This window comes from Rhinoraja longicauda, chromosome 3 (assembly GCF_053455715.1).
Source record: "Rhinoraja longicauda isolate Sanriku21f chromosome 3, sRhiLon1.1, whole genome shotgun sequence".
Classification (NCBI taxonomy): domain Eukaryota; kingdom Metazoa; phylum Chordata; class Chondrichthyes; order Rajiformes; family Arhynchobatidae; genus Rhinoraja; species Rhinoraja longicauda.
This window is the reverse complement of record NC_135955.1, coordinates 86,836,560-86,853,075: the sequence shown is the minus strand read 5'-3', so window position 1 is coordinate 86,853,075 and position 16,516 is coordinate 86,836,560. Positions and strand designations below refer to the sequence as shown.

Sequence of the window (16,516 nt, the reverse complement as noted above, 5' to 3'; positions counted from 1 at the left end):
CTTTAGAGTAGATGACCTATATCCCTTCCTATTACTGCAGACAATACGCCAGGGGGAAGAAGAGGTGGGGGAGGGGGGAGGGAGGGTGTGGGTGAGGGAGGAGGGGGGGAGGGAGGGGGGGGGAGAGGGAGGAGGGGGGAGGGAGGGAGAGGCTTTTGTTGCGTGCTAACCAGTCAGCGGAAAGACAATACATGATTGCAAGTACTAATGCAGAGCATATTTACCTTTTTAGAGTTGTACTAGAGGTAGAACCTGTACTTTGTGTACTTGTGTCTGATTGCCCCGTTACAGTGCCCTCGTCTGTAACTGCCACCAAAATCTCTGGAGAGTAACAAGCCAATTCAGCGACAGTTGCTGTCTCTGCAGCATCTTGAGCTTCATTTTCACATTTGGAATCGTCATCAGCACCTAGCTCCTGTTGTATTGAATCCACATCCACTGATGCTTTACATGTTGCTTCAGTTTGTACACTTTCTTCAGGAGGCAGAGGTGAAGGTGCATTTCTTGTAGTGTCTGAAATGTTCAGAGTATTATAATTTATATCTGAAAGACCAGTCTCAGAAGTGCTTGCAGCTCTCCTTGTTGAAATGTTGGGTTTCACAGCGAGTTTACCTAGTATGCACAAGGCCCCCAATTAGAATACAATTGGAGTGAATTCCACGAATAAACAGATTGGAAGCATAAGTAGTGTATGATCGCAACAATGTAAAACATCACATATAAATACAGTGCATTCAGAAAGTATTCAGACCCCTTCACTTTTTCCACATTTTGTTACGTTACAGCCTTATTTTTAAATGGATTAAGTTATTTTTTTATCATCACTTGTATACACTGGAATTTAGAAGGATGCTTGTATACACTGGAATTTAGAAGGATGAGAGGAGATCTTATCGAAACGTATAAGATTATTAAGGGGTTGGACACGTTAGAGCCAGGAAACATGTTCCCAATGTTGGGGGAGTCCAGAACAAGGGGCCACAGTTTAAGAATAAGGGGTAGGCCATTTAGAACTGAGATGAGGAAAAGCTTTTTCAGTCAGAGAGTTGTGAATCTGTGAAATTCTCTGCCTCAGAAGGCAGTGGAGGCCAATTCTCTGATTGCATTCAAGAGAGAGCTAGATAGAGCTCTTAAGGATAGCGGAGTCAGGGGGTATGGGGAGAAGGCAGGAACGGGGTACTGATTGAGAATGAACAGCCATGATCACATTGAATGGTGGTGCTGGCTCGAAGGGCCGAATGGCCTCCTCCTGCACCTATTGTCTATTATCAATCTACACTCTATACCCCATAATAAAAAAGTGAAAACAGGTGTTTAGAAAATTTTGCAAAGTAATTTAAAAAAAAAACTGAAATATCACATTTACATAAGTATTCAGACCCTTTACTCAGTATTTGTTGAGGCACCTTTGGCAGCAATTACAGCCTCAAGTCTTCTTGTGAAGGAGTCTGAATACTTTCTGAATGCACTGTACAATACTAAAGTCAATCACAGAGGCTAATGTATTCAAAAGGGTAAGGAAATCAGCAATACATCAGCACAATAAGCTGTTATTCCACAGTATCAGAAACCATCGAACAAAAAAATAAATACAGTGCCTAAACATAGTAATCACATCTACACTAGCTGGGTTCCAAAAACTTGCCATTAACAGTACATCTTATTATCATTGTTGAGAACAGGAAGAGTTTATCAAAAATCAATGGAGCTCTCCAAATAGTCAACATAATCTAGAAGAAATGGCCAAGACTAAGACTTGTATTTGATTTCATTTATCTTTAACTATAGCAAATGAATCCCATTGAAGTGTTTGCTAAGCAGCAATCCTATGGAGGCTACCTATTTAAATTAGTCATGTACCTCTCCTTATTTGTGAAGATTTGCTCCCTTCTTCAGGTTCAGAAGGGGTCTGAGCTGATCTTTCAACGCGAGCCGGATTGAGTACATCTTCCAAAGGAGTGGATGTGAAATCATCAGCAGATTGTGGTGGAACACTCATGTGAGCAATATCTAAAACAAATCAGAACACTTTATTTGTAAGCCTTCATACCCCATGTCTCAAAGAGCTCTTGTCAATGAAGTACTTTTGTTGCACTGTCAATGTTGCAATGTGGGAACCCAGGCAAACAGACAGTGCGTAACAACCTTCAACATATAACACGCAGACATAGAAATGAACAGCACAGGTACTGTGCACTTCGGCTTCAGTGTTTATGCCAAACATGAGGCCAAGTTAAACTAATCTCATCTGCCTGTACCCGATCCACATCCCTCTATTCACAAGTTCACACGTTAAAGGAGTATAATTGGCTCATTCGGCCCATCGAGTCTACTCCGCCATTCAATTATGGCTGATCTCTGCCTCCTAATCCAATTTTCCTGCCTTCTCCCATAACCCTTAATACCCCTTTGAATCAAGAATTTGTCTATCTCTGCCTTTAAAATATCTGTAGACTTGGCCTCCACAGCCCTCTGTGGCAATGAGTAACTGCAGATTAACTACCCTCTGACTAAAGAAGTTCCTCCTCACCTCCTTTCTAAAAGAGTGCCGTTTAATTCTGAGGCTATGACCTCTGGTCCTAGACTCTCCCACCAGTGGAAACGTCCTTTCCACATTTCTATACCTTTCATTATTCTGTAAGTTTCAATGAGGTCCCCCCTTAATCTTCTAAACTCCAGCGAGTAGAGGCCAGTGCTGTCAAGCCCTCATTATATGCTAACCCACACATTCCTTGCACCTATCTAAAACGACATTATCTATCAGCCTCCACCACCACCCCTGGCAACGCGTTGCCACCCCCACTACTCTCTGTATAAAAACATTTGTCCCGCGCATCTCCATTAAACTTTCCCCCTCTCACATTATAGCTATTTTATATCACATTATTTTGTGAATAAATCGATTTGTACCAGCATCTGCAGTTATTTTCTTATAGCTATGCCCTCTTGTGTTGGACATTTCCATGCTGGGAAAAAGGTTTTAACTAATCTACCCAATCCATGCCGCTCATAATTTTATACCATGGTAATTTTGAAGGGCTAACATGGTAATTTTGAAGGGCTATCTTGTAAAAGTATTTAACGAAATTAAGATAATTAATGTTCAAGAAAAGTAGTCAGCTGCAATGTAATCTCTTCCCAATTCCAGAAATAGGAGGATGCAATAATAAATGGGAAAAAAGCTAATGATCATGAACGAGCATTCATGAATACTGCCAATTCTTGCAACAACAAGAAACTTACCATCACTACTTAATGTATTTCTTGCTGAAGGAGCTGGGCAAACCTATGCAAAAGACAACACAGAAGAGTTATAATATTCAATCAGGGGGATTGTTTGACAAAAAGATTTCTATAGATGACATGTGGTTTAGGTTTCAGCAATTGGAATTAACTTGCTGCTTTGAGCGAGAACACAAATAGTATTGTGGATTAAATTACTCATCACGCCCAGTAGAAGATTGTGTACACTGATTATTAACTAATCTCTAACTTTTCAATTGCATAATATTTTTCCTCTACCCCTTCTATGAAACAGTTTACACGGAAGAAAGTTTGTATCTACTTCGGTTCATACAGACCAAGTTAAAATTGCCGAGATATTACAGAATGATACTGTACCAGGAGGCATTAACAGTTAAAGATTCAAAGAATGGACACGAAAACTCACACACATAGGATATCAACATGAATTATCCTCCACTGAGATTCCCCACCATGGCGCAAGTATTTCTTACCGAGAAAATGTTTTGAAATATTAGTGATGGGAGAGGGCATACAAATGGCGAGTAATTTAATTTGGCTGATAACTCTTAGAAATGTAAAACACATGAAAGATGAGGTAAATCGCACTGTCTCAAGACAGAAATGTTAGAAGTCTGGCTGGACTGAAGGAAGAAACTGACTAACCAATGAAAATTTTCCAGGATAAATTTCGCCCGAAATTTCACTATGCCAGCAGCTCTACCTTTTTTCTTTTATAAAGGAATCATATTGCAAATTAAGTCTACTATGCAAATTTCAAATAAAAATATAAGTCAATACAAAAAAACCCTACCTCAGGTGATGAAAAGTTCGCTAAATGTGATTGAATGATTTCTTCAGTCTGTGGAACATTTTCATTGGGGTCCTCATAACTTGATGTAATCTCTGGGCTCTTCGTGACAGAATCATTTTGATCATCACTTAAATTGTCAGCTTTCCTTTTTCTATTCATTTGTCCCATGTTCAAGCTTAGCATATTTGAACTCCATTGTTGGACGTTACTCTCTAGAATTGGCACTGATTCAGGCATACTGGATACAGTCGGTGCCTCCACTGATAGATCAGGGCTGCAAGCAGAAATATAGTAATTAATAAACTTAGAATCTGAAGTCTAACACATAATCCTTGGTATCTTTTACAGCAGGCAATATTAATGCAAATGAATGAGGCAATTCCTACTCTTTATTAAGGGCGAGTTAACATGAGTTCACGAAGCTGAGTTCAAATTGCAATATAATAGCAATGTATAGAGTAATGCTTCACTTATCCAAAACAAAAAGTACCAACATAAGTATTTGATAATTACAATTTTGCTGCCATTGTAATGGATCATCAGATATAGGATATCAATATGAATTTGAAATCCATTCAAATACAATCTAGTGTTTGAACTCTTATGTTTACCAAAAGAAATCTTGTGCCTGCATTCTTACTCCTACATCTCAGCCATATTTCCGTTGTTACTGTAATATCCGTTCTCTGAGCTTATCCATGCCATGAGTCTGAAGAAGGGTTCCAACCCGAAATGTCGCCTGTCCATGTTCTCCACGGATGCTATCTGACAGACTGAGTTACTCCAGCACTGTGTCTTTTTTTGTAAACCGGCATCTGCAGTTCCTTGTTTCTACATTCCATGTCTCGTCTACCTTATCTGTTAAGCTTCTAGCATTGAAATAGGCAGAGAAGAAGTAAGAGTGGAGGGCTGTTGTCTTTTTAATCAGGGAAGGTATAACTACAGCAGTCAGAGAGGATATTCTTGCAAGGTCGTCTGTAGGCTATATGGGTTGAACTTAGAAAGAGAAAGGGATGATCACTTTTGGCAATTTTCCCACTTAAACAAAAATAGAAGTATAGAAATTATCTTTGAATAATGTGTTGGGTGCTGTTATTTACAACATTTTATTTCCATGCAATTTTCCATTAAACACACTTCTACTTTCAGTTGTGTTTCAAAGTGAACGTCTAAAATTAAACAGGATTTACCTCACAGTAAATTTGATGTTTTCCGTTGTTAGAGGTGGACATGGCTCACCATAACTCCAGGTGTTTTCTGAAACAGGGATGTAGGGAGCTGAAGATTCACCATATTCTGTTAAAGAAGAGGCTGGGATCTCAAACAAAGTTAATATGATTGTGTCTTCTCTTGAGTTTTCATCTGTCAATAGGTTCTCTAAAACAAAACATAACCACAAAAAAATCAATTTAGCATACCATTTAGGAATTACCCTATTTATATTTTTGGAAATGGGATCACAACATGTGCATCACACAGGCGAACCCACAGAAAATAAAATAAAAACTCACAATCTGCCAATCTGAGTTGTTTAATGATCAATGTGCACATGACTGAACAAGAGGCTGTCTTTGGATGCCTCTCAAGTGTAAATTTTCACAGAAATGCACTCATTAGTACTATTACAAGCACTATTATATTACTACTTATAAGTACTGATTAGTACTCTTCCTATTCATGTCGTAGAATGCTGGGAACCATCCTGATTTAAAGCATGATCAGTAACTATGTCCATTTAAACGTATTCTACTGCAAGATGGTTGTATTTTAGTGGCACTTTCCAGCTCTCATTTCATTAATTTATAAGGTCAATAGTTGCAAGACATCAAACACTTGCTTCGCCAAGTCTTTTTCCAGATTGCACATCATCTTGACTAGGACCTATACCATTTATCGTTCATTCTTATTAGAATTCTTTACCGTTACCTTTTCGAGCACAAGTCTTGCAGTCATGTAAGACAGTAATAAAATTACATTTTTGGCACCATTGGGAAGTAAATATACCACCACTCCTGGTTAGGATACAAGTGAGACCTGCCCCACATGGATGCAATGAAAACTTCCTTCTGTAGCCGTCTGGCAGATATCTTCATCACAACACATCCAGACTGCTGGAACTTTGGACTTTAGAGAAACAGTGCAGAAACAGGCCCTTCGGCCCACTGAGTCCGCTCCGACCAGCGATCACACCGTACACTAACACTATACCACACACTCGGGACAATTTACAATTTTACCAAAGCAACTAATCCTACAAACCTATACATCTTTAGAGTATAGGAGGAAACCAGAGCTCCCGGAGAAAACCCACAAGGGTCACGTTGACAACTCCGTGTAGATAGCACCCATAGTCAGGATTGAACCTGGGTCGCTGGCGCTGTAAGGCAGTAACTCTACCGCCGCGCGTCCGTGCCGCCCCTTGATGGGCCAAACAGCCTAATTCTGCTCCTATAACTCATGATCTGCTCAATTGACCACAGCCACAAAAAATTCGAGAGGCGGTCTGTGTTACTGTAGTCCAAGAGGCACCAATATAAATGGAAAGATGATACACATGAGCATGTGGGAGAAAACCGGAGCACCCAGAGAAAACCCACATAGTCACAGGGAGAAACTCAGTACAGTACCTATAGTCAGGATCAAAACCAGGTTTCTGGCACTGTAAGATAGTAGCTCTACTGCTATGTCACTGTGCCATCCTAAAAAATTAAGAAACCATTGCACCACCTCCTCAGGGCAACTCTATGCAGACAATCAATACAGTCAGCTGGTAGACCTGCACCAGAGGCCCAGGTGCAATCCTGACTTCAGGTACTGTCTGTGTGGAATTTGTACGTTCTCCATGTGACCGTGTTGGTTTCCTCCATGTGCTCTGGTTTTCTCTCACATCCCAGAGACGTGCAGGTTTGTCGGTTAATTGGTCTCTGTAGGGAGTGAAGCAAAAGTGGGATAACATCAAACTAGTGTGAAGGAGTGATCAATGGTTGGTGTGGACTCGGTGGCCCAAAAGCCTGTTTCCATGCTACATCTTTCAATCAATAGCAGCCTTGACAGCCATGCCTATATCCTGTTAATCTATCTCTTTATAACTCAAATCACCAGTAATTCAATTAACTACCAGTTGTGTATTTCTGTACTAAAAGTAAATTTACTCAGGTGGGGGGAAAAAAAAAAAAAGAGTTTATGAAACATGCATTAAACATACCAAAATTTTCTTCGGATATTTTCAGTGTTTCCTGGTATTCCACATTTTGGGGTTCTTTGATATCAATCTACAAAAATAAAACGTTAATACAAGTTGATAAAACAGAATAATTCATTTTTGTGCAGAGATGAGGAAAAACTTTTTCGGTCAGAGAGTTGTAAATCTGTGGAATTCTCTGGCTCAGAAGGTAATGGAGGACAATTCTCTGAATGCATTCAAGAGAGAGCTAGATAGAGCTCTTAAGGATGGCAGAGTCAGGGGTATGGGGAGAAGGCAGGGACGGGGTACTGATTGAGAATGATCAGCCATGATCACATTGAATGGTGGTGCTGGCTCGAAGGGCCAAATGGCCTACTCCTGCACCTATTGTCTATTGCCCTTCTAAGATATGCATTAATCGTAAACAATAGACATATACATCTTTATTGGGAATTGGTACAAGCACCATCTTCTCATTGTTGCTCCATTTAAAAAAAACAAAGAACCATCAGGTCAATTAAAAAAAAAAAATTTGCACTGAATTATCACCTGTATCACTCAGCAGATTCTTTGCCACTAGAACTAGTTCATGTTTTCACTTCCAATTTCACCAAGCATCTGTACTTTTTTTGATATCAATAATCTTCATTCTCTCATACAACTGCCGGATGTAAACTGATGTCTCTACAGGGCCAATATAATCACTAGTTTCTCAAAGACTCCCCTCTCAATTAGACTCACTCACAGTGTATTTGGCTCAACCTGTCCATGCCGATCAGGTTTTAGTCCCATCTGCTTCCATTTGGTCCATGTCCCTGTGTACATTTCCCATCAATGATCGCGAGACATGATTTCTAACACACAAAGACATGCTGACTATCCTTAATCAGTCTTTGCTTATCCGAATGCTGGCAGATCCTATCCCTCAAAATCATCTCCAGTAATTTATCCACCATTAATGTCAGGCTCGCTGAAGTTTGTACCTGCAACCTTCCTCAAATAAAGGGATGAGATCAGTTACCTACCTGTCCCCAGCAATTTCTTACCTAGCTTCCCACAATGATTGAGGATACACTTGGTCTGGCCTGGGGATTTGTCCACCTCTTTTGCAGTTTGGAAATGTGCCAACACATCCTACTTATTTCTCTCAATTATTTTGCTTCCATGATCTTCTCAGTAAATGCAGATAAGAATTAATTTAATACCCGGCCTATCTCCTGTGGCTCGACAAATAAATGACCGCTTTGATCCATAAGGGGGCCTATTCTCTCCCTTGTAACCCTTTTGCTCTTAATATACTTGCAGTATCTCTAAGGAATTTCCTTTATCTTGTCTGCCAGAGCTATCTCCAAGTTCTAATTTTGCCTTCCTGATGTCTCTCAAAGTGTAATTCTTTCTTAAATATTACCCAATTTGTCTTTTTACATGATAGCATGATTTTTTAAATGGCAATAACAACAGACTTTATTGGGGGTTTTTTGTTGAAATACTTAACTACACAGTTTAAAATAACTCAAAAACTTACTTGCCAATATGTAATACTGCTCACCTTTGGTGAGTAACTCGAACATTGAGCTTCTGGAGTTGTTTCTGTAGTCTCAACAGACAGAATTGGATCAGCAGCTTGACACAAAGTCAATGCAGATTGTGTGAAGTACGTTTCTGAGGACATTTCTGGTTGAACATCCTGACTTTGAATTGTTGTGTATTGTTGAATATCTGCTGGAGACACCCTGAAGAAATGTTTAACATTGTGCATATAATCAAAACCTTGAATACCTTGTTTGCAAATAAAATGCATTTTACATCACACAAAATTCTTTAGATTTCTATTTTCTTTTTACACACTGGAACTGATGCCAAAACATCACAGCTAGACTTTACAGTAATTGTTAAAAGATTATCCTCCTTTACCTTTCACACAGTTGCCTGGTGTCATCATTTTGATGCTCAGTCACATTCATTTCCACTTCATCTCCAACACACTTGTCTTGTTCATCAGATGCTTGTAGCTCTTCACCAGGATCATGAACCTTATTGTTCAAATGTTCAGTTTTACTCATTTGTTCTTCGTCTGTCACATGTTTGTCTTTCCTATCAAATAATAACAAACTTAATGTTTCAGTCAGATGCTCGGATCCACTTTCTGTGTGTTCTGTTCTATTTAGTCTCTCTTTTGCTCCCACATTGTCTTGTTCATCAGATTCAAATAAGTTTAACTGTTCATCCAGGTTCTCAGATCCACTTTCCAGATGCTCACTTCTATTCATCTTCTGTTCATCTCCAACACACTTGTCTTGTTCATCAGATGCTTGTAGCTCTTCACCAGGATCATGAACCTTATTGTTCAAATGCTCAGTTTTACTCATTTGTTCTTCGTCTGTCACATGTTTGTCTTTCCTATCAAATAATAACAAACTTAATGTTTCAGTCAGATGCTCGGATCCACTTTCTGTGTGTTCTGTTCTATTTAGTCTCTCTTTTGCTCCCACATTGTCTTGTTCATCAGATTCAAATAAGTTTAACTGTTCATCCAGGTTCTCAGATCCACTTTCCAGATGCTCACTTCTATTCATCTTCTGTTCATCTCCAACACACTTGTCTTGTTCATCAGATGCTTGTAGCTCTTCACCAGGATCATGAACCTTATTGTTCAAATGCTCAGTTTTACTCATTTGTTCTTCGTCTGTCACATGTTTGTCTTTCCTATCAAATAATAACAAACTTAATTTTTCAGTCAGATGCTCGGATCCACTTTCTGTGTGTTCTGTTCTATTTAGTCTCTCTTTTGCTCCCACATTGTCTTGTTCATCAGATTCAAATAAGTTTAACTGTTCATCCAAGTTCTCAGATCCACTTTCCAGATGCTCACTTCTATTCATCTTCTGTTCTTCTCTAACACAGTTGTCTTGTTCATGAGATGTTAAAATGTGTAACCTTTCACTCACGCATCTTTCTTGATCATCAGGTACCAATATCCTACTATTTGGTTGTTCGGCTGGAATCTGTTTTATGGTTACGTTTTCTTCACTGCCTTCTATTGTCATCAATTGAATTGGCAAGGAGTCATCAGAATTCAGATCTGTTTTATTACCTATAACCAGATGCATTTATAATTAATGTTTGCCTGTACTAACATTTTATCTCAGAGAAACTGGACTAGCTATGTTGTGTGTTAATCACCTTAAACAAAATAATGTACTTAAAGTAATGTCTATAATTTCCGCAAGGACTTGGAAAACTACCATCAGGTTCGGTGGGGCAGCGGAGGAGGTGTTGCCTTACAACGCCAGAGACCCTGGTTCGATCCTAACTACAGGTACTGTCTGTACAGAGTTTGTACATTCTCCCCGTGGCCTGCGTTTTCTCTGGGAGCTCTGGTTTCCTCCAACACGCAAAGGATGTAAAGGTCCACAAGACGTAAAGGCTAATTGGCTTGGTAAAATTGTAAAATGTCCCTAGCGTGTGTAGGATAGTATTAGTGTGCGGGGATCGCTGGTCAGCGAGGATTCAGTGGGCCGAACGGCCTGCTTCCACCTTATATCTCTAAACTAAACAGTATGTCCAAAGTTAAATGTAAGGTAATAATTTTTTTCAAGATGAATTTCTTTAAGAAGAATTCCTTGGGGTTTTCCCAACAAAATCTACATTTAAGCAAATAGATCTTATAGTTGTTTCCAAAATAGCTAACATAACACTATTAAGATTCCTATTTGCCAAAAGATACTACACTTAAAGATATTCTTAATAGATTCTTAAAACATCAAATTTTCAGCTCACTTCAATGTAAAATAACTTTTAAAAAATTGTTTTAAGGAAAAGATTTTGATCAGGCTCTGTCCATTTTGCGTACCCTGTTTGTCCCCTTCCAATGCCGATCCAGTTGGCTCTGCAGAGCTTTTCATTTCTTCATTCTCTGTGGTAGGACGAGGCTTTATTACATGACTTCTAGAAGTGGATTTACCGAGGTTAGGTTTAGGTTTTGGAAATCTGCACCTTCTCCTGGCAATGTTCCTCTCTGCGCCATCTGATACCCCAGTGACTGAAGAACTATTAATGAAAGAAATCAAGTATCACGACAGAAATAAAGCATTTTCATGGAAATACAATTCAAAAGATCATCTCAAAGCATTTTTGCAAAACATATTTGCAATTAAACTTAAGTAAAGAGCAAGGCCAAAAGATGGCGGACATGCGATTGGTGAAAGGATATCTGATGGTTATTTGATATTAAGATCAGCTACCAAAACCGTATGGATTTGAGGAAAGGGAAAATAATTTTTTCTTTAAAAAAAATATTTTTAAAGGGGTCCTTTAAAACAAGGCATTGCAACTAAGATAAATGAGGACCAGGGAGGAAGGAGTACCGTTTCTGGATTTGTAGCTACACAAGGTAAGTTTGTTTTGCATATTTGAGATCAAGCACCAAATCCTAAAACAATGATGTGTTATTAATATGGTAACACGATATTCCATTGACATTGTTCGTATATGGAATGGAGTGCATGAAATGTATTATAAACCAGACCAATTTGTTCAGACAATAACTTATCTTTCCTACAGTGATACAACAGGCATTACCTAGAACCAGCTTTGGCAGAATCTCCTTCTGGAAGAGGAGGCTTTTGCAAATCCAGTTCACCCATCAGATCTTTCTCTGGAGGAGCACATGGTCTGCTAGAATCAATGCTTAATTCATCATTCGCACTGTGCACCACAATCTGCAAGGAAGGAACATCACTACCAAGGACAGATTCTTCTTCAGAGTTCTTCTGGTCTACACAGATTACATCTGTATATGCAGCATCCCTTAAACTATCACCAAGCTCGGCAATGCAGTGATCCTCTTCTAAAGGGGCAACAAATGTACAAGTTAACCCAAGAAGAAATTGCTCTGCATTTTAAGTGCTGTGACATTAGAAATATATTAATTTGAATACATTTGTAGATTCACCTCATAAAAGAACTCCAAATCCTACGCCCAATGATTGTTCGTGCAGAATTAAAGTTTATTTATGAGAATAAGCTATTTACTTAAACATATTCCAAATCTAGAACCCGAAGCCAAATCAGATTGTATAGGAGAATGATATGTTTTTAAGAAGAAAAGGCATAAGGTAACTTGCTCCCCTTCCGTCATTTATCTCTCCCTCTGATACACCAAAGAACACATGCCCTTCGTTTCAACCCCTCAAGCAGATAAGGCTTGAGCAGCAAACAAACTGCTGGAGAAACTCCTCGGGTCGAGCGGCATTGGTGGAGGGAAATAGACAGACAATATTTTAGGATGGAACCCTTCATCTGGACTGAATGAGTAGAGTGTTGCTATCAATGTAAACTGCTGAGGATGAGAGTTGGGAAAGAGCTAGCAAGCAATAGTTGGATCTCGATGAGAAGGGATTGATTGATCGTTGAGGTCAGGTGGGGGAGGGAAGAGTGGAGATAATAACAGAGGCTGGGAGGCTATAGATGGGGGTAATAAATGGCAGTAAATCATGGCATCTGGTAGAAAGGAAGGGAACGCATGGAACCAAATAGTAGGTGGGAAGTGTGGGGGGGGAAGGAGACCCAGCAGGAATAGTGTGTTGGTGATGGAAAGATGGAGCGGGTGGGGAGGGGTAAAAACGGGTGTGTGAAAGTGCATTTGGGTAGATCAAGGGGAGAAAGGACAGAGTTACTTTAAATTGGAGAATTCAATGGACGTGCCATCGGGTTGTAGATTATCCAGGCACAAGATAAAGTGCTGGGAGGGCATGATTTAAAGGAAAAAAATATTCAGCACTGGTCATTTGTAAAATGGATGATGAATTCCAGTATCAAATAGACTGGACATGCAGTGATTAGAAATGGGTTTATATTTTCAGATATAAACAATAGACAATAGACAATAGGTGCAGGAGGAGGCCATTCGGCCCTGCGAGCCAGCACTATTCACACTATCACACTATTCAATGTGATCATGGCTGATCATTCTCAATCAGTACCCCGTTCCTGCCTTCTCCCCATACCCCCTGACTCCGCTATCCTTAAGAGCTCTATCTAGCTCTCTCTTGAATGCATTCAGAGAATTGGCCTCCACTGCCTTCTGAGGCAGAGAATTCCACAGATTCGCAACTCTCTGACTGAAAAAGTTTTTCCTCATTTCAGTTCTAAATGGCCTACCCCTTATTCTTAAACTCTGGCCCCTTTATTTGAAGTAGGAGTCGGGAGTTAAGTATCAGTTTTGCTAACAAGATTCTTCTACACTACATGTATTCTGAGCATTGACTGTCATCTGAAATGATTGATATTGAGAGCTCACAAATAGTTTGTAGCATTACACACCAAATGCTAAAAAAACGATCCTTAAAATGAATACTTACCTTGAACTGGATCATCACTTGGAACTTCAATAACTTCCTGCAAAAAGATGAATTTCAAATTCTTTATTCTGGTAAAGAAACATTAACTTTAAGACAACAATTCAAAGCAATTATTTCTTCAAGACCCACAAATTAAAATGTTGACAACATAATTGACTGCCTTTCTGCACAATACAAAATGTATAACTATTGTAGTTATACAATACACCAACTATCGACATTTAAAATTATTAAATGGTGATTAGAATTTACCATTTGTAAATTTAAAAATTTTAGTGTTAAAGATGTAACTTTTTGTTTAAAATTAACAAATTTAAAATGTTTATAGATATTTTACAGCTTTTTAAAGAAAACTTTTAACAAGTAATGTGCATTTGTACTTTTGTCTTATAATTTTTTGTATTCGTTTTTTTTTATTTGCATTTGCCATGAATTATTTAGACAAGTCCATAGCTGCCAAAGATTGTCTAATATTATTTAAATCTCAGCTTTAAAGTTTCATTGAAAACAACAGACTTAACAACTTACAACAAAATGTTCAATCTGCTCAGCAGTTGCTGGGTGGTAATCTTCCGCTGGAATAAAGGTGAATGACTGACTGGGGTCACTTTTATCACGTAACTCAAGGGGTGAATGTTCAGCATCACTAGTATAGTTCTTGTCTGAGACATTAATTGCTATTTCAAGCTGTGTGTGATAAATTGGAATGATAAGGTATATAAAAATGTTTCCAAATAAAACACATTTTAAAGCTGCATTTCTTGCTTAGAGCTGGTTCTAATTAACTGCACAAAGTCCATCTATTTTAGTATCATTTTTCTTTGAACATCATCTCAACTCCCGTCAAGTTTATGGTACAAACAGAAGGAAAATGTATGTATAATTGATTGAACATAAAAAATAAACATGAACAAAACAAAACCAACTGTAAAAAGAATAACTCCTTTCATTACTGTAGATGATGGACTAAAAAATAACTACTGATAAAGTATCATAGAAATTTCTTATGGAACCTTGTACAAAATATTGCAACGCTGGCGATGGTACCCACTGAGGATTCACAATTTCGGTAGTACCACCAGGATATGGCTTCAAATGAAGGGCAAGTTGCTACCTCAAAGAAAAATGGGAAGGATAGTGAGGGAATCAAACCTGACAGAAGAGTTAAAAAAAAAGCTAACATATATAATGTTTGTTATACAAATTAAAATTATGGATACATAAAAATAGTTCTTTGTTCTCATAGTCAAATTATAACATAACAATCTCACAAATGTACAAGTGTTGTGTTCAATAATCTCTGCGGTTTGATCTCCGATAAATTATTCAGTTAGATCCATGTATTTTACTGTACTGTAGAAATAGTAATAATGAACCTGACAGGAATAATCTGCAATAATGTTCTATATTGTAGAGGTCATCAAAACCAGTGAGTGAAATTCACTAGGGTGGTCAAGAATAGGGAAAGTGGGTGCAATGGCTGAAGTGAAAAGCTAGAACTATTTCCTTGGAGCGGTGCAATTTAATAGAGAACAATTATTTCCTTACAGCTGAGCAGTCAATAATTTAATTTGCAGTGACTAGGAGAAATTATTTTATGCAAAGGGAGACCAGGACAGCTTTAATGAGTGACATAGTGGCCATAGAAAAGGTCCACAGAAGGATTTTAGCAATTCGGCATTGAAAAAAAACTTGACTTAATTAGATAGCCTTAAGTATAATTGCTAAATACCTTAGAACAGTATAGGCAGAAGAATCTGAAAGATTGCCTTTAAAAATGAGGATGAAAAGGAGACACAATTAGGGCTGTATCATTAATGTGCACACTGTCAGCAACATCTAAATGTAAAAATAAATATAAAGTATGATGATTCTAGTTTATCAAACTGGAGAGGATCTAGTAGATGACATTTGGCATGCTTGCCATCATCGATTAGAGTACCGAGTACAGGAATGAGATGTCAGGTTATAGCTGTCCAAGACATTTGTCCTGTCACATTTGGAGTACCGCATATAGTTCTGGTCGCCCTCCTGGAGGAATAATGTCATTAAGCAGGAAAGAGTGCAAAAATAATTTCCAAGGATGTTACCAGGTCTAGAGGGCTTTTTTATTTTAAGATGGAGGATGAATAGGCTGGGTCTTTTCCCCCTGGAATATCCAAGACTGAGGGATGACCTTAGAATTTTATAAAGTCATGGGGGGCTTAGATTAGATTAGATTAGATTAGATTAGATTAGCCAGATTTTTCCCCAGGGTAGGGGGTTCTAAAACTAGAGTTTGTGGATTTAAGGTGAGAGAGGAAAGATTTAAAAGGAACCCAAGGACAAGGTTTCACACAGAGATTGGCGCGTATATGGAATGACAATAGGTACAGGAGTAGGCCATTCGAGCCAGCACCACCATTCAATGTGATCATGGCTGATCATTCTCAATCAGTACCCCGTTCCTGCCTTCTCCTCATACCCCCTGACTCCGCTATCCTTAAGAGCTCTATTTAGCTCTCTCTTGAATGCATTCAGAAAATTGGCCTCCACTTCCTTCTGAGGCAGAGAATTCCACAGATTTACAACTCTCTGACTGAAAAAGTTTTTCCTCATCTCCGTTCTAAATGGCCTACCCCTTATTCTTAAACTGTGGCCCCTGGTTCCGGACTCCCCCAACATTGGGAACATGTTTCCTGCCTCTAACGTGTCCAACCCCTTAATAATCTTATACGTTTCGATAAGATCCCCTCTCATCCTAAATTCCAGTCTTTCAACATATGACTCTCCCACCATTCCGGGAATTAACCTAGTAAACCTACGCTGCATGCCCTCAATAGCAAGAATATCCTTCCTCAAATTTGGAGACCAAAACTGCACACAATACTCCAGGTGCGGTCTCACTAGGGCCCTATACAACTGCAGAAGGAC

General features: G+C 38.8%; 1 protein-coding gene across 5 annotated transcripts in view; it reads right to left on the bottom strand.

Annotated features, from left to right (window-relative positions):
- Positions 1-16,516, bottom strand: part of LOC144592155 (uncharacterized) — a 62,235-nt gene that overhangs the window by 3,933 nt on the left and 41,786 nt on the right. For 2 of the 5 annotated variants that reach the window (XM_078396581.1, XM_078396586.1), the window contains 12 exons: positions 14,132-14,290; positions 13,604-13,640; positions 11,823-12,090; positions 11,095-11,291; positions 9,156-10,335; positions 8,767-8,974; positions 7,263-7,329; positions 5,248-5,434; positions 4,058-4,331; positions 3,244-3,286; positions 1,861-2,010; positions 225-612 (listed from right to left, as the gene is read on the bottom strand). In XM_078396581.1, coding sequence (XP_078252707.1) covers positions 225-612; positions 1,861-2,010; positions 3,244-3,286; positions 4,058-4,331; positions 5,248-5,434; positions 7,263-7,329; positions 8,767-8,974; positions 9,156-10,335; positions 11,095-11,291; positions 11,823-12,090; positions 13,604-13,640; positions 14,132-14,290 — 3,158 coding nt within the window. Of the gene's footprint in view, positions 1-224; positions 613-1,860; positions 2,011-3,243; positions 3,287-4,057; positions 4,332-5,247; positions 5,435-7,262; positions 7,330-8,766; positions 8,975-9,155; positions 10,336-11,094; positions 11,292-11,822; positions 12,091-13,603; positions 13,641-14,131; positions 14,291-16,516 lie in introns of those variants that run through there. The other 3 variants (XM_078396584.1, XM_078396582.1, XM_078396585.1) reach the window with 3 other exon arrangements.